This window comes from Lissotriton vulgaris, chromosome 6, assembly GCF_964263255.1.
Source record: "Lissotriton vulgaris chromosome 6, aLisVul1.2, whole genome shotgun sequence".
NCBI lineage: Eukaryota > Metazoa > Chordata > Amphibia > Caudata > Salamandridae > Lissotriton > Lissotriton vulgaris.
In genome coordinates this window covers 880786124-880810629 of record NC_141694.1, presented here as the reverse complement: position 1 = coordinate 880810629, position 24506 = coordinate 880786124, and the positions used below count along the sequence as shown (strand labels likewise).

The 24506-nt window shown below is 46.1% G+C and overlaps 1 protein-coding gene across 1 annotated transcript in view; it reads right to left on the bottom strand.

Annotated features, from left to right (window-relative positions):
• Positions 1-24506, bottom strand: part of SYNE1 (spectrin repeat containing nuclear envelope protein 1) — a 2319318-nt gene that overhangs the window by 1100857 nt on the left and 1193955 nt on the right. The window contains exon 66 of the mRNA XM_086926873.1: positions 19595-19759. Coding sequence (XP_086782999.1) covers positions 19595-19759 — 165 coding nt within the window. The remainder of the gene's footprint in view (positions 1-19594; positions 19760-24506) is intronic.

The window sequence follows — 24506 nt, the reverse complement described above, 5'->3', positions numbered from 1 at the left end:
TTCTCCCTTCCTTTCAGAGTGAGGGGCAGGGTCGTCAGCCGCCCAGCAGGAGGTGGAGCCATCATTGTGGAAGGCAGGCGCAGCCCTATTCAGGCCCAGGTGCTATCTCCTCCCACCACTCAAGTTGCAAATGCAGTCATTTAGCCTAGGGCTGACTCAGCCAGCCCCCTGGGGAATCCCCAGCCCCAGTCACTCTCAAACAAGACAGTCAATACACAAACAGGCCAAGGCACACAGAAGGGTCAGACAAGAGAACAGCAACTTTCTAAAAGTGCTGTTCTAAAACAAAGGATTTAAAAACAACCTTTCCTAAAAGATGTGTTATTAAATTCTGAGTTCAGGGATGCAAGACTTGTATGTCCTTTCTTGTTCCTATGGGAAGATATGCTGGTAGCCACTGTAGCCAGCATTCCCCATGTTAGCCTATGGAGAAAATGGCTGTAATTCACTACCAGATCAGGTCACCTGCACCAGTACATGCTCTGCCTTTCACATACACTGTACCCTGCTCAGGGGGGTACCTTGGGCCTTCCATAGGGGTGACTAATGTGCACAAAAATGGAAGGGTTAGGCCTGGTCAGTGGGGACACTGACCAGGAGGACATGGCAGCTCACAGACTGCACACAGGCACTGCGGTAAAGGCCTGAGACACCATTTTGGGGCTACTCATGTGGGTGGCACAGTCAGTGCTGCAGGCCCACTAGTAGCATTTGTCATCACCAGCCCTGGCACACCCAGTGCACTTTACTAGGGACTTCTTGGTGATACAAATATGCCAATCATGTATATCCAATCATCATAACAATTTACACAGGGAGCACTTACACTCTGGCACTGATCAGCAGTTTTAGAGTGTCCAAGCATCTAAACCAGCAAAAACGAATTCCAGCACAGCATCAAAAATACAGGAGGTAGAGGCCAAAAAGACAGGGGAAACCACGCCAAAGATGCCAGGTCTAACACGTGTCCCCTCCAGCTGAAAGTGGGGGGAACTGCCCGCCCTCTTGGAAGTTCTCTTCACTAAGGCGGAAAAATCTGGACAGACCATCAGCGTTGGCGTGTTCTGTACCAGGGCGGTGTTCCACCGTAAAGTCCATTCCCTATAGGGAGATGGACCACCTCAACAGTTTTGGGTTCTCCCCCCTGATCTACATCAACCACCTGAGGGGCCTGTGGTCGGTCTGAACACGGAAGTGAGTCCCAAACAGGTAGGGCCTCAGCTTCTTCAGGGCCCAGACCACAGAAAAGCTTCCCTTTCAATCGCACTCCACCGCTGTTCCCTGGGGAGTAGCCTCCTACTAATGAAAGCCACAGGCTGATCCCAGCCCTCCTCAGTGATCTGTGGGAGTACTGCTCCCACACCATGCTCTGATGCGTCTGTCTGCACTATGAACTCACTGGAGAAATCAGGTGCCTTGAGCACCGGTGCTGTGCACATGGCAGTTTTCAGGGTATCAAAAGCAGTCTGGCAGGGTTCGGTCCAGTTCACTCTTTTGGGCTGCTTCTTAGAAGTCAGTTCTGTCAAGGGGGCAACGATGGTGCCATATCCCTTGAAAAACCGTCTGTAATACCCGGTGAGACCTAAAAAGGCTCTCACCTCTGTCTGGGTCTTGGGGGGCTCCCAAGCCAGAATGGTATCAATCTTTGCCTGTAGGGGCGCCACCTGGCTGCTCCCCACCTGGTGACCCAAATACACCGTGTCCCAAATACACAGAGGAGTGGTGTGGCTCACTGGTTAGAGGCGGCAGACCCGGAAGCAGAGGACAGCCCGGGACCAGGGTTCAATTCCCGACGCGGCAGGGTCGTGGACCAGGGTCAGTGGACTCGATAATTCTCGCCTCTGTGCCTACTCTAACCAGGGATCACACTAGGCAACTCTGGGCATTAGCTTGCCTCATCTTCACAACGGCCCCCCACATACGCCGGGGATGCCTGGTTTCACCCTGGAGTTACCCAGTAGGGTCCATCTCACAGGGAAAGCCAGGACGGGTTCCCCAGCGGTCTACAGCGCAGAGATACCCCATGTGGGGTGATTCATGTGCTTTACAAGACATCATTACATTACATTACATTACACCACAGATCCCCGCCCCATCTGGCACTTGCTGGCCTTGATAGTGAGACCTGCCCTTTGCAGAGCCTTCACCACTTCGCAGAGGTGTTGCAAGTGTTCCTCCCACGTGGAGCTGAACACAGCAATGTCATCCAGGTATGCAGCGCTGAATTCCTCCAGCCCGGTCAGTATCTGGTTAACCAGTCTCTGGAAGGTGGCAGGGGCATTCTTCAACCCAAAGGGCATGACTCGGAACTGGAAGTGCCCCTCTGGCGTTGAGAATGCAGACCTCTCTTTGGCCCCATCAGTTAAGGCAATCTGCCAGTACCCAGAAGTCAAATCAAATGTACTGAGGTACTGGGCAGCTCCCAACTGATCCACAAGCTCATCAGCTCTGGGGATGGGGTGTGCGTCAGTCTTCGTGACCGCATTGAGCCCACAGTAGTCCACGCAAAACCTGAGTTCTGGAGTGGCACCGGGCGCAGCAGCTTTTGGCACTAAGGTCACTGGGCTAGCCCAGGGGCTGCTGGAGGGCTCAATCACCCCTAGAGCCAACATCTTGGAAACCTCTTCCTTGATGCTGGCCCTGACCTTGTCAGCTACCCTGTAAAATTTCTGTTTCACAGGTAAACAATCTCCAGTGTCCACATCATGGACGCACCAATTGGTGATACCTGGGGTCAGGTAGAACAGGGGGGCACACTGACCCAGCACTTGGCGACAGTCCCTCTGCTGTTCTGGGGTCAGGGTGGGCGATAGGACCACACCATCCACTGACCCGTCTTGCTCCTTAGCTGCCAGGAGGTCAGGGTGAGGATCACTATCCTCTTCCCCTCCAGCATTGTCACTTCAGACCTCTCAAAGTGTGGTTTGAGGCGGTTCACATGCAAGACTCTCAGGGGTTGCCTGGGGGTCCTCAAGTTAACCAGGTAGGTTACTTCACTCTTCCTTTCCACCACTTCATATGGCCCAGTCCACTTGTCTTGGAGCGCACAAGGCTCCACTGGCGCCATCGCCCACGCTTTCTGCCCAGGTTAAAATTCGACCGGAGTGGTACTCTGGTCGTACCATCTTTTTATTTCTTCCTGGCTAGCTTCCAGGTTCTCCTGTGCGAGCTTCCTGAAGCGTTGTGTCTGGTTGCGGATGACCAACACATAGCTGAACACATCCTGGGGGTTTTCCCATGGGATTCCTCCCACCCCTCCTTCACCAGTGCGAGAGGTCCTCTAACAGGGTGGCCATACAGAAGTTCAAATGGACTAAACCCTAAGGACTTCTGAGGCACCTCCCTGTAGGCAAACAACAGGCATGGTAACAAGACGTCCCACTTCCGTCTTATGGGCTCTTCTAGGCCCATAATCATACCCTTCAGGGTACGGTTGAACCTTTCAACCCACCCATTTCCTTGAGGGTGGTAAGGAGTGGTGAACTTATAAGTTCCCCCACACTCCTTCCACAGAGACTTCATGTACCTAGAGATGAAGTTGGTACCCCGGTCGGATACCACCTCTCTGGGGTACCCCACACTGGAAAAGATCCCCATCAATGCACGGCCCACCACGGGTGCTGTGATTGTCCTGAGAGGTACTGCTTCCGGGTACCGGGTGGCATGGTCCACCAAGACCAGGATGAACCTGTTGCCTAAGGCTGTCTTGTGGTCCAGGGGCCCCACAATATTGATGCCCGCCTGCTCGAAAGGGGTGCTCACCACAGGAAAGGGTTGGAGGGGTGCCTTGCACTTCACTCCAGTCTTGCCACTGGCCTGACATGTTTGGCAAGACCTACAAAAGGAACCAACGTGCTTCCTCGTCTGGGGCCAGTGGAAGTGGGTGACAAGCCTGTTTAGGGTCTTGTCTTGCCCCAGATGTCCTGCGAGAGGCACGTCATGAGCCAGACCCATTAGGAAGTTTCTGAAGCGCGCGGGTACCTCCAGCACACGGGCTGCACCGGGCTCAGCAAACTTAGGCTCGCTATATAACAAGTCATCTTCCCGGTAGATGAAGTGATCTCTGGCCCCTCCACCTGCTGCCTGGTCTGCAGCCTGTTGCCGCATACCCACGAGAGACGGGCACTCTTTCTGCTCCTGGCAGAATTCCTCCCTGGAGGGCCCACCTTCTTGCTGCCAATGGGTCAGCTCAGGTAGATCGACAAGTTTGGCCACCTGTTCCCCTGTAGGTTCCAGGGCATCCCCCTCAGGGTCTGCTTCCTCCTGTACCGTGGGAACCGCTGTGGCTGGTTTCCCGCACCCTCTGCCCTTACCTCTCCTGGCAGGTCTCTGGGCCACTGTTTTAGGATCCAGTTCTGCTGAATCACCCCTACTGGCTGCCACAGCACGTGTGGTCACACAGATCCATGCAGGCAACCCCAACATCTCCAAATGAGTTATGTGTTCTACTTCCTTCCATGGAGAACTCTCCAAGTCATTACCTAGCAGACAGTCTACAGGCAAGGCATCACTGACAACAACTTCCAAAAGACCAGAGACTCCCCCCCCACTCAAAGGGAACACATGGCACTTTCCAGAGACGCACTGAACTGTCAGCTGCTACTACAGGGCGGAGTAAATTAGGGATACACTGCTCTTCAGACACCCACTGACACCTCACGGATGTCACGCTGACCCCTGTGTCTCTCAGAGCCTCTCTCGCCCTCCCATTGACGGTCACCTTCTGCCCATATTTCTTAGTGTTCAGGGGCAGTAAGGTTTCCTGGACCATCTCTTGGTCTCCTAAAGAGACAAGGGACATAACTGCTAGCCCCACCTTCCCACTAGAAACCAAATCCCCCCCAAAGCTACACTTGCTAACCCTGGGGCTGGAGCACCAGTGGGTGCTGGGGGTCTCTTGGGGCACCGGTAGATAACATGTCCCACCTCATTGCTGTGAAAGCAGGTAGGGGGACCTCTGTTGTCCCTGGTGTCTCTGTAGTCCCGCCTGCCCCTAGGGGGCCATGGCTGTCTAGGTCTGCGGGGTTGGGATTCCTTCTCCTGGGAACTATTTTGTGGCCCTTGCGAGGACTCCTTTTGGTTACCCTTGTCCCCCCCACTTTTCTGCTGCGGACTCTGCCCACCTTTGGCTGTGGTACCCACAATTCCTCTGTGGACCCTGGTATTGGTCCAGCGGTCCGCCTCCTTAGCAAGCTCAACGGGGTCTGTCAGCTTGCTGTCTAAAAGATGCTGGCGCAGCTCTGGAACACAAAGACTACTAAAGTGCTCCCAACTAATCAAATGTAACAACCCCTTGTAATCAGTTACTTTGCTGCCCTTCATCCAACCTTCCAGTGCACGCGAGTACAAATTCACACACTCCATCCAAGTCTCAGATTCTTTCTTCTTAGAGTTTCTGAACTGCAGTCTGTACTGCTCTGGAGTAAGTCCATACCTGAGACATAGGGCCTCCTTCATATTGGGGTAGGTCATGGCACCTGCTAATTCTAAGGGCTCTAGAGCACTCCTCCCAGAAGCCTCAAAATGTTTCCACAGGCCTGCCCCCCAATGCTGTTCAGGCACACCATTCCTTCTCAATGCAATCTCATAGGAAGTAAACCAGGCATAAATATCCTCACTCCTATTGTAATTCTGTACCAGGTCCTTGGGAATATATACTTTACCCCCATACACTGGCTGCGCGCTGCCACCATTTGAACTGGCATCCACCTCCTTGGCTTTAAGATCCAGTTCTCTCAAGCTCAACTCATGAGCCAAAAGCAATTTCTTTTCCTCCAGGGCGCAGGCTTTTTTCATGTCTTCCTCCCCCCTTTCTTTCTCCATTTCCAATTGCTTCATTTTCAACTTCAGGACTTCTAAGTCATGTTCTCTCACTCTTTGATTCTCCTCTAACTCTTCTTGGGTGAAACCCCCACTGGAATGGTTACTGCCAGCCCTTGAGCCTATTCTGCTCACTGGCAGATCTGTGATTTGAAAACCATCCACTGTATTCACATCATTTCCCTCTTGTGCCTCCCAATGGGCCTTCAAGAATTTCTGCACCTCTTCTTTCCTGGCGTTGCTTTTTACGGGGCACTCAATTCAATTTCAATTTCAAAAATCTTTATTCGGATTTCAAAAATCCATAAAAGCACACTTTAAAAAAACAATTTGACATTTACAATTACAACTACAAAGGTACAATAGACACTATAAAATACATTATTAGGGCATTTACTAAGTCACGCATTTCAAAAGTGCAAGAGAGGAACAATAATCATTAATAATTCAAGGGTTTTCCATACTTCTACGTACATTAAAAATGACTTTTAAAAAACAACTTGTCCTAAATATAAGTTCATCGTCCTCCAATTTTAAAAGCATCAAATAAGACTGATTCAGGGAAATGGGTCTACGTTTTTTAAAATATGGTGCTAGGAACCATTTAATGTATTTCTTATAAAACTTGCACATAAAGAAGAAATGTAGATCATTTTGTTTGCTTGTTCCGTCACAAGGACACAGAATCTTGTCATCTACGGTGTGTCCCAGAGGAAAACAAAGTAAAAATTTTACCGTTCCTGCTTTCATTCTAAACAATAGAGATCTTTCCCAGTAGCACATTGGTAGTGTCAAATACAACGGAAATTGCTGGGTTAATAAGCCATTGTTAATATAGGACACAACAGTTTGTTTCTTCATCTCTTCTGACAATCTTTTTTCCCTGTAATTGGCATACAGTTCAAGTTGGACTACTTTTTTGTCAGTCCTCTGTATTTGAGATGGATTCTCAAAGAGGTTGCCCCTGTCTATGCTAGACAGACTCTCTTGTACGCCACGGAACCATGGGATCTTATTCCATTTATCACAAGCTAAACATTCCCTCAAAATATCATGTGTTAGGCTAGCATATTCATTTACCCAGATGGCTAACCAAAATAGTGCAGGCCTGGCTGCGATAAAGTCACTAATATATGGTGCATTCAGCTCTGAGTGACAGATAAACCCTGATGATGAGATGGGAGCACCCAGTAGCTTCCTACAGAGCCGATTTTCTTCTCTTTGTATTGAGGGGGTTTTTACCGACCCCCAAATTTCGGCACCGTAGGTTGCCACTGGGATGCATTGGAGCCTATAAATCTTTAAAATTGCTTTAGTTGCTCCCACTTTCCTCGGTTTGGGAAGAGATAAAATTGAGTTTATGGCCTTTGAGAACTTGCCTGTGGCGTGGGCGATGTGCCCACTCCACAGGCCGTTCGCAGCAAAGACCATACCTAAATATGGGAAAGTTTTAGTTAGGAGTAACTTATCAGCTCCTATCGTAATGGAGTTTAATTGCTTAGCACCCGGCCCGCAGGACATGATAAATGATTTTTTAAAATTTACTTTTAAATCCAAATTCCCCATATATGATGCAAAATCCCTGACTAGTGCCCGTAGGGCATTAGGTGTTAATCCCATAAGCACAGCGTCATCCGCGTATAAAAGACACGGTAGTTGGCAACCTTTAATTTTAGGGACATCTTGGGTGACCTTTTTTAGGGAGTCTCTTAAGCCATTTATGTAGATGATGAATAACAGGGGTGCTAAAACGCACCCCTGTCTCACCCCCCTTTCTACATTAATTGGGCCAGAGAGTGTACCCTCCATGTCAATCCGTACTTGTGCCTTTGTGTCTTTATGGACATAGGCAAGGAAATGTACCAGAGGGGGATCCAGGCCATAAGACAATAAAATCGACCACAATTTTGACCTGTTCACCAGGTCAAATGCGGACGATAAGTCCATAAACGCCAAATAAATGGGTGACGCCTTAGCAATATTATATTTGCTAATTAAGAGATTTAAATTTAGGCATTGTTCGATGGTTCCCACCTTGCGTCTAAAACCCATTTGGCAACGGTCGAGTACCCCCATTTCCTCAGCCCAGTCATTAACTCTATTATAGAGTACCCTACCCAAGATCTTTAAAGTGTTGTCCAAGAGCGAAATAGGCCTATAATTTGCGGGATCAGATCTTTCGCCCTTTTTATAAATAGGCACTATTATGCTCGTGGACCAAGTTGCGGGTATTGGGGCAAACGGTATACTGTTAAAAAGGTTGACAAAAATATTTCCCCAGAGGCACTCAAGCTTTTTGCAAACGTCCCTAAGCTGTGAAGCTTTGTATGAGTACAAATCTTCAATGCAAAACTCCAATCCCAATTCTGCCTCCTTACTGGGTGCCTTTCCATTCTCAGACATGATGCTTTGAAGAGTTACTCAAAAATAGAATCAAAATCAAAAACAGTAGTATGCGGTGGCGTAGTGGTCTGCACTCACTAGTGATGTACACCAATCACTGTGGGTCTAGTACAAATACAAGTTCAAATCCCCACAGCTGACCAACAATGTTAGAACTGGGGGTCTCTAGTTGGCAGAGGTAGGTACCACTGTCCAAATAGGGACCCTTGCTTCTAGTCAGGGTAAGGAGGAAACCCTCTGAGATAACCCCTGATCACCATCTAGGTAGCTTGGCACGAGCAGACAAGGCTTATCAGAAGGCAATGTGTAAAGTATTTGTACCAACACTCACAGTAACACAGTGAAAACACCACAAACTGACTCCACAACAGTTTAGAAAAATAAAGGTATTTAATCTAAACTACACAAGACCAAAACGACAAAAATCCAACATACACAGTTCAAGAATATGGTTGCGATAAAGTTCTTTAGGTTGCGATAAAATAATCCACAGTTGCTTGAAAAGTTCACAGGTGTGTCACATTTAGCTCACAGTACCTTTAGTTGTGACAAAGTTCCAAAAGCAGAAGCTGGTGCGGTGGAAAACAAGCGATGCGTTGCTCCTGAGACCTTGGGGAGGCGATGCGACAACCCCGCTGCGGCAGCGGGCGTGTTGCGACGAATCCGGTCTGTATGGGGAGGAAGGCCACTTGTATGGATTCCGGTGCGTAGGTTCCGTAGGAAGTTTGTTCTCGCAAAGGCACGATGCGACGATCTCGTAGGGGCTGCAAAGATCTCCGGGGCGACGATGCACGATCCATCGGCGATCTCTCTCTCACAGCTCCTCGATGCGATGGTTCTGCGACGATGTTCGCAATGACGTGATGCGGTCCGAAAGCAAGCGGTGCGGCGATCTCACCCAGCGACGACAGGCTCTGCGACGACACTCGCAGCGATGGTAGTCTTCCTGCACCAGTCTGGTGCGTCCCGCAAATGAAGGATTCGACGGCTCTGGCAGCGGCAACAGGTACTGCGACGATCTCGGCCTTCGGAGCGGCGGAAATTTCCTCACACTGTCTGGGATGCGCTCCGCAGTGAACTTTTCTGTAGCAAAGTCTTTAAAACTTGGTTTCCAGCTTCCCAGCACAGGTACAACTTCCAGAGGCACCACACATGGGCCGCACACTCCAGGAAGGACAGAACTCTCTCACTAGAGCTCAGGGGAAGCTGGGGGTGAAGTCCTTTTGTTCCTGGGACTTCAAAACAGGGAGCCAGCTCTTCTCAGGCCCTTGGAGATTCCTTCAAGCAAGGGGACACAGCACAAAGCAAAGTCCTTCCCCTCTCCTTGGCAGCAAAGCAACAGCAGGGCAATCCAGCAGAGCAACAGCTGGACAATCTTCCTTCTTCAGTTTCAGCTTTCTCCTTGGCAGAGGTTCCTTCTTGATTCCAGGATGATCTAATTTTCTGTTGTCAGGGGTCCTGTACGTATACCCCTAAAAGTGTTTGTTTGTTGTCTTTGTGCAAGTGGGTCCTGAGCCCAGTCTGCACCAGTCTGGGTGTTCCTTGAGCACTTTGTTTTCCTGGCTTCTCCTTTCCTTTCAGCGTGAAGGGCAGGGTCGTCAGCCGCCCAGCACGAGGTGGAGCCAGCATTGTGGAAGGCAGGCACAGTCCTATTCAGGCCCAGGTGCTATCTCATCCCATCACTCAAGTTGCAAATGCAGTCATTTAGCCGAGGGCTGACTCAGCCAGCCTCCTGGGTAATCCCCAGCCCCTGTCACTCTCAAACCAGACAGTCAATACACAAACAGGACAAGGCACACAGAAGGGTCAGACAAGAGAACAGCAACTTTCTAAAAGTGCTGTTCTAAAAACAACCTTTCCTAAAAGATGTGTTATTAAATTCTGAGTTCAGGGATACCAGACTGTATGTCCTATCTTGTTCCTATGGGAAGATATGCTGGTAGCCACTGTATCCAGCATTCCCCGTGTAGCCTATGGGGCAAGATAGCCTTACAATAGTGAAAAACGAAAATGGCTGTAATTCACTACCAGAGCATGTCACCTGCACCAGTACATGCTCTGCCTTTCACATACACTGCACCCTGCCCAGGGGGTACCTTGGGCCTTCCATAGGGGTGACCAATGTGCACAAAAAGGGAAGGGTTAGGCCTGGTCAGTGGGGACACTGACCAGGAGGACATGGCAGTTCACAGACTGCACACAGGCACTGCGGTGGCAGGCCTGAGACACCAGTTTGGGGCTACTCATGTGGGTGGCACAATCAGTGCTGCAGGCCCACTAGTAGCATTTGTCATCACCAGCCCTGGCACACCCAGTGCACTTTACTAGGGACTTCTTGGTGATACAAATATTCCAATCATGTATATCCAATCATGATAACAATTTACACAGGTAGCACTTACACTCTGGCACTGATCAGCAGTGGCAGAGTGTCCAAAGCATCTAAACCAGCAAAAACGAAATCCAGCACAGCATCAAAAATACAGGAGGTAGAGGCCAAAAAGACAGGGGAAACCATGCCAAAGATGCCAGGTCTAACATTGGGTTTCTTGGATAAAACTTATATGGGCACGTGATTTTTCTAGGTACCTCAGTACCAGGTCCTGTCGACTTTTTTTCTTAAACCATTGACATTCCATGTCGTTATTAATATGTCATATGAGAAACCCTAGAGAGTAAGGAAATAATTACTTGTCCTATTCCCTGGATAATATGCAAATAAACAAAGAAGACAAGTTTTTTTTGCAGGTTTAGGGTCGGGGTTCTTGACCCGAACACTCGAAAAAAGGGGGGGAGCGCAAACAACCCACGTTGTTTATAGGAAACCCCTCCCCCACCTACCTGGTAGGTGGCATGCTTCATCATTGAGGCCCAGCTGGACCACCTAATGTAATCCAGCTGTGCTTCAACGCCTGTGTTACAGCGGAGCAGGTTGTTAGTGTGACAAAAGTGAAGTGCTATGTGAAGTGTGATTATGTGTTAAAAAAAATTCTAGGAATTGCCATTATAAACGTTTTATTGGAAGGAACCTAGGCCATGGGTAAAAAACAGCAATGGGATAGGCATGAAGTTTAAAATGTACCTCTGTATCCCTTTTTGGTTTTAGGTCTACTAGTTTCAGCCTTCGGGTTTGGTAAAGAGGCTTTCGTCAGGACCAAGGTGTGTGGCGTAACAAAAAGGACAGCCACAGTGGTGCAAGTATCAGCACACACCCTAAAGTGTGCTGTGAGTGTGGTGGGACCTTTTAACTTACAGATCCTTGGAATGGGGTACCTGGGAAGGGAAAAAGTTTGTTAGAAGCAGGCACACTGAGAATAAATGATCATGCATGTCTTACATTTTATATATAGCGCTCCAATGTTCTTGAAATGATGGCATCATGCATGTGACTGTGTGAAGGCATGCATGACGGTTATCACTAAAATCGCCCTGCGTGGCTACAGTGTGCCCCAGTGTTGGTTAATCATAATAAAGTCCAAAAGGTGCTGGTGGACTAACTATGGCACAATGTGGCACATTGGGTGACTTATTTTGTCAAGAGCATGGTTAAAGATAAGATTAAAAAAGTTTTTAAAGTATTTTTTGATCCAGTGTTAGCGCGTGATATTAGACAGGCAAGCACCTCCTGACAACAAATAACATGAAAAGCAGCCTCAATCTGAATCTATGAGGGTGTAGCCTCATGGATCCCTACGGAGAGCTTTTCCCTATTTTGACCGTAAGGAAAAAAAGGTGTTTTTGGCAATTGAAATGTCATTGTGGCAGTAGTGTTTAAGTGTACAGCATTGACAAAGAAGTTGTAACTTGCATTGTGGCAGGAAAGGTAAAGACAAAATAAAGCAATGTTGGTTTTTAGGAAAACCTCAGACAAATCGGCAATTTAAATGTCAGCGTAGCAGTTAAATATCGTGCTACCTGTTAATGGTAGCAGTTCCATTATGGCAGAAAAGGTAAGGAAAAAAATATAGCGGTGTTACTTTTTAGGAAAAACTCCGACAACTCGGCAATTGAAATGTCAGCGTAGCAGTTAAATATCGGGCTCCCTGTTAGTGGTAGCGGTTGGGCCAAGTGATATAAATAGCATCATGACACTAAAGTTGCCCGTACTCACATTTGTCGTGGAAAAATGAGTCTGTTCGATCTACGCTCTTTGCAGGGGCCCGCCGGTAGCAGTGGAACATGAATGGTTCTGTATTTAGTAGGGCGGGGACGGATGTGCCATCACCGTCACGTGGGCGGAAGTGTGCATATTGCCACTAGAATGATGACTTAGGAGTAACTAGTGGCGCATGTGCATTGTAGCCTCCATATGTAATGCGCATAGGGGTAGGATAATACGCATGTGTGACGGTGATACATCGTGCATCTAGAGTGCTAACCTTGTTCTTGATTGACGCACATGCGTGTAGCAGTGTATTTTGTTTGCTGTAAATAAACATAAGCGATGACAGTGCCCCCTAAAAAAGTATATTAAAAGTAGGGACAATTATTATGTGAAAAAGTCCCTATTTTGCAGAAAATAGATAAGACTTACAACTGGAGGCACAGTGGTCACTCAATAGGTTTAGTAATTCATGGCTCCTGTTATGTTATGTTAAGCGTTCTTATATAGCGCTCGAATCACCCTGGGGCATCTCGGCGCTGCTCAGATAAAACAGCAAGAAGACAGCTAGGAGGTGGGGGTCTTAGTACAGAAATGCCTTTAGATGTTTCCTGAATATTCGGTAAGATGGAATATCTCGCAGTTTTTTAGGTAGGCTATTCCAGTGTTTAGGGGCCAAATATGAAAAAGCCATGCCCCCTGACCGTTTGAGTCTGATGCGGGTATACGAAGCAACTGCCGAGAACTTGACCTCAGAGGACGACCAGGGGTATGTTTTTCCAATTTCTTTTGTAGGTATTTCGGGCCCTGACCCTGTAGGGCGTTAAATGTCAGGCAGCAGACCTTAAAGAAAGATCTTTTTTTTATAGGTAGCCAATGTAGGTTTCTCAACAACGGCAATGATGAAGAGCCAGCCGGCATGTACAGGAATATTCTGGCGGCTGTATTTTGGATGACGTGCAATTTGTTTAGGAATGTTACCCCAACCTCCTCTAATAGGGCGTTCTCGTAATCCAAGCGACTGATCACCATGGCTTGGGTCAATGTTCTGCGGTGCTCCGAAGGGATAAATGGAAAAATGTTCCGAAGTAATCTTAACCTATAGTAGCAGGCCCCTGAGATGGATCCTATGTGGTCCTGCATGGAAAGGGATTGATTTATCTTTATGCCTAGGTTGTTAACACACTGTTTGGGAACAGGGGGGGGGGGTACCAAGGTGCGTTGGCCACCAGTCATTAGACCAGGCTGCTGCAGCCTTCCCAAGAAGCATGACTTCCGTCTTGCCCGGATTCAGCTGGAGACAGTTGTTAGTCATCCAGTTTGATACTTCAAGTATACCCGTGGCAAAGCGGGGTCTGTCTGCTTCAATGTTTGGGCCGATGTTGAACAGTAGCTGGGTGTCATCATCATACAAAATAGTTTCGAATCCCAGGGCTTCCACTACCTTAGCCAATGGTGCCATATAGATATTAAAATGGGTAGGGCTAAGGCAGGAGCCCTAGGGGACACCTTTGTCTAATGGTGTTTTCTCGGACTGATAAGGGCCCATGATGACAGTTTGAAATCTGTCCGTCAGGAAGTTCTGCAGCCATTTAAGAGCAACACCTTGAATGCCAAAAGATATTAACCTCTCCACGAGCCTAGTGTGCGAGGTGGTATCAAAGGCTGAGGAGACGTCAAGAAGAATCAGAATCGCTGATCCTCCGGCATCAACAGTCATCCTCAGGGAATCAGTTACCGCTAAAAGAGCAGTTTCCGTACTAAAACCCTGATGGAAACCCCATTGCAAGGAGTCCAAGATGCAATTAGTTTCAAGGTAGCTGCTCAGTTGCCAGTTAATAATGCTTTCGAGCATTTTGGCTAAGAGTGGAAGCAAAGAGATGGGGCGATAGTTGCCCAAATCTTGGGGGTTGGCCGAAGGCTTCTTTAGAATAGGACGGACAAATGCTTCCTTCCAGGACGCCGGGATTATGCCTTCTTGGATTGAGAGGTTAAAAATGTTTTGAACAGTGGGAGCTAGAATATGAGACAAGAGAGACATGATTTTTTGGGGACAAGGATCCACAGGAGAGCTTGATTTAGCCATCTCTAAGGCTTTTTGAGTCTCTGCTAATGAAACCGGCGTAAAGCATTCAAGAGAGCAGTCTGTCCGTGTAATGGGACTACCCGGACAGAATACCATAGGTAAGTTTGCCAGGTCCGGTAATAAAAAATTGGAGTACATTTTTTAAATTTTCTCCTGGAAAAACCTGGCAAGAGAGTCACATAATTCTTGGGACTCTATAGGTGATTGCTTACACGCTACAGGTGCCACAAAATCTTTAACAATGTCGAATAGGGCCTTTGATGAGTTGCTTGAGCTCTCAATTTGGTTCAAAATATACAAGCATCTAGCTGCCTTTAAATTCCAGTGATCAGCTGCCAAGGCAGAAGATATCCAGTGTTTTAGTACCATCTCCAAACAACCACATCCTCAAAATACTAACATAGATCATTAACTCACATACCACAAATACCACTTTACTAAAACACTGGATATCTTATGGAACTGCAGTGTATTAGGAACCATGAATTACTAAAACTATTAAATGACCACTGTGCCTCCAGTTGTAAGTCTTATCTATTTTCTGCAAAATAGGGACTTTTTCACATAATAATTGTCCCTACTTTTAATATACTTTTTTAGGGGATCACTGTCATCGCTTACGTTTATTTACAGCAAACAAAATACACTGCTACACCCATGTGCGTCAATCAAGAACAAGCTTAGCACTCTAGATGCACGATGTATCACCGCCACACATGCGTATTATCCTACCCCTATACGCATTAGATATGGAGGCTACAATGCACATGCGCTGCTAGTTACTCCAAAGTCAGCTTTCTAGTGGCAATATGCACACTTCCACCCACGTGACGGTGATGGCACATCCGTCCCCGCCCTACTAATTACAGAACCATTCATGTCCCACAGCTACCGGCGGGCCCCTGCGAAGACCGTAGGTTGAACAGACTCATTTTTCCACGACAAGTGTGAGTACGGGCAACTTTAGTGACAGGATGCTATTTATATCACTTGGCCCAACCGCTACCACTAACAGGGAGCCCGATATTTAACTGCTACGCTGACATTTCAATTGCCGAGTTGTCGGAGTTCTTCCTAAAAAGTAACACCGCTATGGATTTTTCCTTACCTTTCCTGCCATAATGGAACTGCTACCATTAACAGGTAGCACGATATTTAACTGCTATGCTGACATTTAAATTGCCGATTTGTCTGAGGTTTTCCTAAAAAGCAACATCGCTTTATTTTGTCTTTAACTTTCCTGCCACAATGCAAGTTACAACTTCTTTGTCGATACTACATCTTCAACAAAGCAGACTCCATCATCGCACCCCATCTCCGTGATGTCATCAACTGCTCCCTCAACTCCGCTACCTTCCCAGAAAGCTGGAAACATGCCGAACTCAGCGCCCTTCTGAAGAAACCCACAGCGGACCCCTCTGAACTCAAGAACTACCGCCCCATTTCACTCCTCCCCTTCCCGGCCAAAGTCATCGAGAAAGCCGTCAATAGCCAGCTCGCCGCCTTCCTTGAATCCAACAACTCACTCGACCCCTCACAGTCCGGCTTTCGAGCCAAACACAGCACCGAAACCGCCCTCATCACTGCTACGGATGACATCCGAACCCTACTGGACAACGGAGAATCAGTTGCCCTCATCCTACTTGACCTCTCCGCCGCCTTCGACACAGTCTGTCATAACACCCTCATACAACGCCTCAACAACGTCGGAATGCAAGGAAAAGCCTTGGACTGGATCATCTCGTTCCTCGCCGGAAGAACACAGAGTCCGCCTCCCCCCTTTCAAATCAGAGGCCACCGAAGTCATCTGCGGCGTACCACAAGGATCATCTCTCAGTCCCACCCTCTTCAACGTGTACATGAGTCCCCTCGCAACCATCGCGCGACAACACGACCTCAACATCATCTCATACGCTGATGACACCCAGCTAATCCTCTCCCTCACCAAAGACCCCAACACCGCCAAAACCAATCTACACGAAGGAATGAAAGAAGTAGCCGAATGGATGAAGAACAGCCGTTTAAAACTAAACTCAGACAAAATGGAAGTCCTCATCTTAGGATCGTCCCCCTCTGCTTGGGACGACTCATGGTGGCCACCGGCTCTGGGTACAGCACTCATACCTACAGATCACGCACGGAACCTGGGCTTCATCCTAGACTCCTCCCTCTCGATGACCAGGCAAGTCAATGCCGTTACATCATCATGCTTCAACATCCTATGCAAGCTCAAAAAAATCTTCCGCTGGATCCCCACCGAAACAAGAAAAACAGTCACCCATGCATTAGTCACTAGCCGACTAGATTATGGAAACACCCTTTACGCCGGAACCACAGCCAAACTACAGAAAAAACTACAACGCATCCAAAACGCCTCAGCCAGACTCATACTCGACATCCCCCGTCAAGCCCACATTTCTAGTCACCTGAAAGATCTCCACTGGCTTCCCGTCAACAAGAGAGTAACGTTCCGTCTCCTCACCCACGCACACAAGGCCCTCTACGACCTAGGACCCGAATGCCTCAACAAACGGCTGTCCTTCTACACACCCACCCGCCAACTACGTTCATCCAATCAAGCCCTCGCGGCAATTCCGCGCATCAATAGATCCACCATGGGAGGAAGATCTTTCTCCTACTTAGCGGCCAAAACCTGGAATTCTCTCCCCACTCACCTCCGCCTTAGACAGAACCACCTCTCCTTTAGAAAGCAGCTAAAAACCTGGCTATTCGATAAGTAATGCACCCACCCTCACCCAAGCGCCTTGAGACCCTCTGGGTGAGTAGTGCGCTATACAAATTTCTGAACTTGAACTTGAACTATAAACACTACTGCCACAATGACATTTCAATTGCCAAAAACACCTTCTTTTCCTTAGGGTCGAAATAGGGACAAGCTCTCCGTAGGGATCCATGAGGCTGCACCCTTAGAGAGCCAGAGTGAGGCTGCTTTTCATGTTATTTGTTGTCAGTAGGTGCTTGCCTGTCTAATATCACGCGCTATCACTGGATCAAAAAATACTTTTAAAACTTTTTTTATCTTATTTTTAACCATGTTCTTGACAAAATAAGTCACCCAATGTGCCATATCGCACCATAGTTGGTCCACCAGCACCTTTTGGACTTTATTATGAGTAACCAACACTGGGGCACAATGTAGCCACGCAGGGCCATTTTAGCGATAACCTTCATGCATGCCTTCACACAGTCACATGCATGATGCCATCATTTCAAGAATATTGGAGCGCTACATAAAAAATGTAAGACATGCATGATCATTTATTCTTAGTGTGCCTGCATCTAACAAATGTTTTCCCTTCCCAGGTACCCCATTCTAAGGATCTGTAAGTTACCACACTCACAGCACACTTTAGGCTGTGTGCTGATACTTGCACCACTGTGGCTGTCCTTTTTGTTACGCCACACGCCTTGGTCCTGACGAAAGCCTCTTTACCAAACCCGAAGGCTGAAACTAGTAGACCTAAACCCAAAAAGAGATACAGAGGTACATTTTAAACCTCACGCCTATCCCATTGCTGTTTTTTACCCATGTCCTAGGACCCTTCCATTAAAACTTTTATAAGGGCAATTCCTAGATACATTTTTAACATATAATCACACTTCACATAGCACTTCACTTTTGTCACAGTAACAACCTGCTCCGCTGTAACACAGGCGTTGAAGCACAGCTGGATTACATTAGGTGGTCCAGCTGGGCCCTGATCATGAAGCATGCCACCTACCAGGTAGGTGGGTGAGGGGTTTCCTAAAAACAACGTGGGTTATTAATATGTCTTGATCTTTCCCAGACATCGACATTTGTTTTATCAAGTTCTTTATCTAGTACTTTAAAACTATTATTCGATTGTAACTAGTGTGAACAGTAATTTATGGAGCAATTTCTCACAACCTTTACTTATCTCTCAGTTTTTATTACTATATGCTATAGAAATACTAAAGCAGAATGAACTAATGAAAATCAGGGGTAATGTCACTCAGCTAGAAAGGAACAAGAGTGAGATGACTGGCAAGGGCTTTTTTGTAATTGTGCAAGAGAGAGTTGGACTAACTGAGGTTTGAACAGACACCAAACTGTCATTTCTTCAAGGTGCTTGCAGAAAATGCATTTGAGTTTATTCTTTTCCTATATCTGCCTCTGATGAGGAAAATTCAATCACTCTAAGGTTTTTACTTTTTTTTATAACATGAGCCAAATAGATCTTGCCACCATTACCAACAATATTACCTTAGCACCATGATTATCACCGCCAGATTACTGCCACCATTACCACAATCATTTCTACCATTGCTTCTACTAACTTCACCATTATTACTCCCGCCATCATTACCACCACTGTCGTCACTGCTGCCACCGCCACCAGTAACATGGTCACTATCATCAGGACCACTATCACCACCAATACCTTCATCCCACCATAACATAACATGACATAGCCTAACGTAGAGTAACATACCATAACATGCACATTTGTAATGCACATATAGTCCTCTTAGGGCATCTTGCTGCTGATTAACAGATGTTTTCATCCCAACTCAATGGTAATCATGGTGCCATTACCATTACCACCACTGAATCATCACCGCCATTACAACCATTAGCACCACCACCGTTGCCAGAACCACTATAACTGTCATTATCACTACCTCCAGCATTATCACCACTACCACAAAAACCACCATTATCACTACTACTACTTTTGCCAACATCACTCTAACCACCAAATCTGAAAAAAACCCTACCACTATCACAATCTTATCATAACTACTATCACCATATTAATCACCACAATCAAAGCTACACCATTCTAACTAAAACCACTGTTGCCACAGCACTTTTACCACTAACACCACTACTAGCATTTGCACCTGTGCTACCAGACCACCATATCGTAACTACTACCACCAATATCTTTACTACCACAATTGTCTTTGCACAGTGCTCGTTTTGTGTATGGAGTGACAAGCAGAGATGCCATGTCTTAAACATTGAGATATTTGGTCTGACGGTTAAAAAGTTATCTTTAGGGCCAGAAGTCTAATCTTGGCTTTGCCACTATGCCTATTGCACACCCTTGTGTGGACAATTATACTTACCTGCAGGATAGTTTACTTAACTTTCAAAATGGCGAATACAATCATCACTTCAGCAAATACCAACGCACCTGTAAGTCCCTGAGCGTTGTTTCATGCATCTGAGCATCACCCTCCAGGTGAGACAGACACTCCAGTTTTTCTACTTGTTGTTGCAGCCATTCCTCAAACTCCTTCAGCCCTCGTTGATACTCTTCATGTAGGTTGACTAATTTCTCTGCCTTGGCAACTGCTTCCTGTTTGTAAAAATATTGACGCAATGATTTTTCAGATGCAGAGAGAAACATTCAGATGTAGAGAGAAACATTCATTTAGGCATTGCATAAATTATTTTGTATATCCCTTTGAAGCACTGAAATGACATAAACCAAAAGAACTCAAATTATGTGCAGTATCTTTAGGAATGTGAAACTATGTACAGAGATGTAGAGCCCCTCTCAGTGCAAAAAGTGCTACAAGGCATTAATTAATCTGCATAGCAGAAAGACATTAAGAAATTTAGATCAGCAGTAATTAACCGGTTAACATCTTGCAGCTTTGATCCTCAGTTGACAGACATGGGAACAAAGAGAGCTAATAAAGTAATTATCATCTCTATATAGAACAATTGTCTTTACAATTAGGACCTTCTGTTTTGGATATATTCATGTGTTAGGTTTTAGTGTTAAAGAGAAATCAAAACCTTAGGCAATCACCCCATTCTGGTGGTGATTTCCAAAATGCAACCCTTTTTTAAGTACAACAATCAGCTGGATCATCGCTGGGCAGGTTAAGGTTGACGAAGAGGATAGAGTCAGCCACAATGTTATTTCTGGATGATCTAAGACTAGAACTCGAGCAAGTTAATGCCATCTCCCTTGTTTGATTAGATTTATTCACAGCTTTTATCACAAAGGAACACCAGATATTAATGGTAGGATTACAGGGAACATTTGTGATCTAGTTCTGTTCCTTTCTTTCATTTCAGCAATCTCAAAAATAACGTACACAATATAGATATCCTGTCCCACTGCAGTATGGCATTTAGCATGGACCAGAATTGTCACCACTGTTCTTTAATGCCTACATGTACCCCATGATACCTGATTTAATCCTTTGGACTCATGGCATATAGTTATGCCAACAATATGTAAATAAGGTTTAATGTCTTTGCCTTAAATTAGAATGGTTGTGAACAATAAACAGTTTAATGCTTTAGAACAAGCCTCACCTGAATGCAAACAAAAACCTATCATGTAGTAGTAGGTAAGCAAAAACACACTTGTGGTGCATCCTTCTGAAAATAGATCTCATACTTGTCAAGATCTGGTACAAGAAGACTAGAATCTGAGAGTGATAAAATAAAGAACTCTTGCTTTGAGTTCATATTTCTAGCATCATGAAAGCATGCAGATTTCCACCTTTCACCCCAGGAGTAACTGTTTCACTATCTGGCTCACTGTAAAGGGGTGAGAGCAATTGTGGCATATTGTGTTGTCCAGTATAGATTTCTTAAATGCAGTTTGTTTGGGTCTGCAAAACTATCATCTGATATATCTCCAAAGACTACCAAACTCAGCAGCCCATCTTTTGATGGGTTAAAAATACAAAGGCCCTCTGACACCTGTGCTGACATCCGTCAGCTGGTTACCAGTCCTGCAAAGGTTTCAGTTTAAGATACTCTATATGGTGCAATAATTATTCTGTTAGTGCTGTCAGGTATTATAGCAATGAAACAGAATATATGATCTGCCTTTCTGCTTTGTCAATGTGTCAATTAGCCAAATAGGGTAGGCTTTACTTTGTAAGTGATCGTCATGAAATCTTCTCAAGTGCGCCCCATCTGGTTCCGGTACCCCCTGGGGTAACTGCGCACAACGAAATCCTTATTTCGGGATAGGCTCTGAGACCGGAACAATGTTGGGACTAAAGGTCCCATGAGCCTTAGCGACCCAACGCTTGCGTGATGGAAACGCCTTCAAAACCAAAGAAGAATGTGGCTCTGAGGACGAATGCTGTTGGTTCTCTACGGTTAGGTAAGGGTGCCCTTCCCCGCTCACCAAGTAGCCTTGTCTGTCATTGGAGAAGTGAGGATTATTCTCCTTCTAGCTGCATTACGTGACAGCCTCGTTGTAAGGTATGAATTAATCCAGGAATTGAAGTAGGCAGAAACAGAATATAATCCAAGTAAAAGGTTTATTCCAATGTACAGGCATATCACAGGAGTGCTGCCACCCTCAAGTCAGTCCAACAGCTGAATGAGTTCTTACAACAGCTGTGTTACTACCTGGAAGGTCACCCACGAGAGATGCATCTTCAAACATAAACATGTTTGAAGATACACTCTCTGCGAGGATGCAACATGTGGAATGTGGAACAGTGTGAATGATTACATAACAGTGAGCGAACAAAGAACATTAAAGAAAGACTAACACTACATCATCTCCCTTCCTATAACATGAAAAGAAAACCTAAAAAAAATGAAAGTTTTGTTAAGACATATAAAAAACTCTAAACCTTGTGGGAATTTATTTATTTATTTATCTAAACTTGTATTGCGCACAGCTACCCTCAATGGGTTTCCCAGCGCCAGGGACAGACAAGAGAAGAAAGCAAGCAAAAAGCCCAAACAGAACAGACAGTGCAGAAGGATCAATTAAACAAAAGAGTCTTTAATTTTTTCCGAAATAAAAGGAGATCAGTCTCAGCTTTCAGAGCTGGCGGAAGAGCATTCCACATCCTTGGACCAAGATAGGAAAACGAGCGGCCGCCCATTTTGGCCAATTTAATTCTAGGGACCAAGAGATTGCCACTGGTGGAGGATCTTAAAGTACGACCAGGCTCATAGACTTGAACCAGGTTCTGCAGATATTTAGGAGCAGAGCCCTGCCGAATTTTGAAAAGAAGACATAAGGTTTTAAATTGTACGCGGTTCGGGACCTTAAGCCAATGAAGGTCACACAGAGCCTTGGCTGCAGAAGATCTCCGGGGTACATTACACAATAAACGAGCTGATGAGTTTTGCACCACCTGGAGTTTGTTTATTGTGGCCTTATCGGCCCAAAGATAAAGCACATTCCCACAGTCGATGCAGGAGATCACAAGAGCCTGGACAACAGTTCTCCGAGTAGAGCAAGGTAACATCCATAAGATCTTCTGCAACCATCTTAAGATGGAGAAACAGATTGCAGCGACCTTTGTTACCTGCTGTCTCATTGAGAGCTTATCGTCAATAAGAAAGCCGAGGTTGCGGGCTACGGGGGTTGGATTCGGCAGAGGACCCATGTCGCAGGGCCAATGTCGAGGGCCCCACGGATCTTTATTTTTGCCCAAAATAACAACCTCGGTCTTATCACCGTTGAGCTTGAGCAGATGGTCGTGCATCCAGGCAGCAACGCGTGATAGGCCAGACCTCAAAGCAGAGACCTCGTGGCCCTCACTGCTAGAGAGAGAGAACACTATCTGCGTGTCGTCAGCATACGAATAGATTGTTAGGCCGACGTCCTCCACGATGGTGGCAAGGGGTCTGATATAGATATTAAACAGCAAAGGGCTGAGAATCGACCCCTGGGGGACGCCGTATGCTGATGAGTAGACAGCAGATTCAGCTTCTGACGAAAATACCTGAAAGGTGCGTCCGCTTAAAAAGGAGGCAATCCAGGCCAGCGCAGATCCAGCAACACCAAGGGAGCGGAGAGAGTCAAGAAGGATGGAATTAGACACGGTAGAACAGTTACGGTAAGTCTTATGTGATCCAGACATTTCTTTTGAAGAAGTAATCTGGGAAGTAACAGGGGTGACATGCAAGTCCATATCTGAAAAGGAAGTGGAAGGTAAAACAGGAATTGAGACGTTATCAGATGCAGTCACTAAAGGAAAATGTGAACAATCAAGATCACTAGAAGGAGGCTTGTACGGGAGTATTCTCTTTGCTTGTTCATTAGAAATTTTGACAACTGCTCTTTTACTCCACCACCCCTTCCTCTCAAGAAAAAGTGAACCTTTTGAAGTTTTGACAACCTGAATAGGTGAAGAGAATTTTGAAAGGCCCTTTTTGACCTTATTCGGATTTTTATACATCACCCAATCACCTACTTGAAAGTCCTTTAAAACCGATGCAGAAGATGTATCAAAGTACTTTTTTGTGAACCCTGTTTCACCAAAACATTTTCCTTAAAAATACTTTTATCTTGACATGCAACACAAGATGAACTGTCTTTCTTGAGATCTTTTAGCCAGTTAGAACAAATAACACCATTAGGATTTCTCTTCTTAAGCAGTCTGAAAGGAGAAATCCCTGTCGTAGAATGTGGTATGATCAAATATGACCAAATTTTCTTCCTCAAAAATAACTTAACAGGTAAATTGCAGGCCAAAGCAGTCTGAATGCCCTCTTTTATGAATCTATTCATCCTCTCGATGAGCCCGTTGGAAGAAGGAGAATAAAGGGCCACCTTTAAATGCCTGATGTCATGACTCTTAAGATAATCCTGCATAGTTGATGAACAAAAATGAGATCCATTATCCGTGACTATTTCCTTTGGTAATCCTTCTGAATGAAAGACTCTGTTAAAAAACGTAATAACAGCACATGAAGTAGGCGAGTCACAGAACTCAAAATCCACCCATTTCGAATGATAGTCAATGAGGGCAATGACATATCGATCATTGCTCGACAGGAGATCAAATGGGCCTGCAAAATCCAGTGCGATTTTAGGCCGATGCTTCTTTAGGCACAGATACAGGATGAAGCGGAGGTTTACTGATCTTCCAATGTTTATCTGATAGCAAACAAAAATCACACTTATCTAACCATAACGTGACATCCTTGTCTAAAGCAGGCCACCAAAAATGCTCCTTGAGTTTCCTAGAAGTGCTTTCTATACCCAGATGACACTCATGCGCGAATTCAACCAACTTCAAGCGAATTGAAGAAGGAGGAATACATTGGTCTCCGCGCATTAAGACATCATTAACAATGGAAAGATCCTGAGACACCTTCGC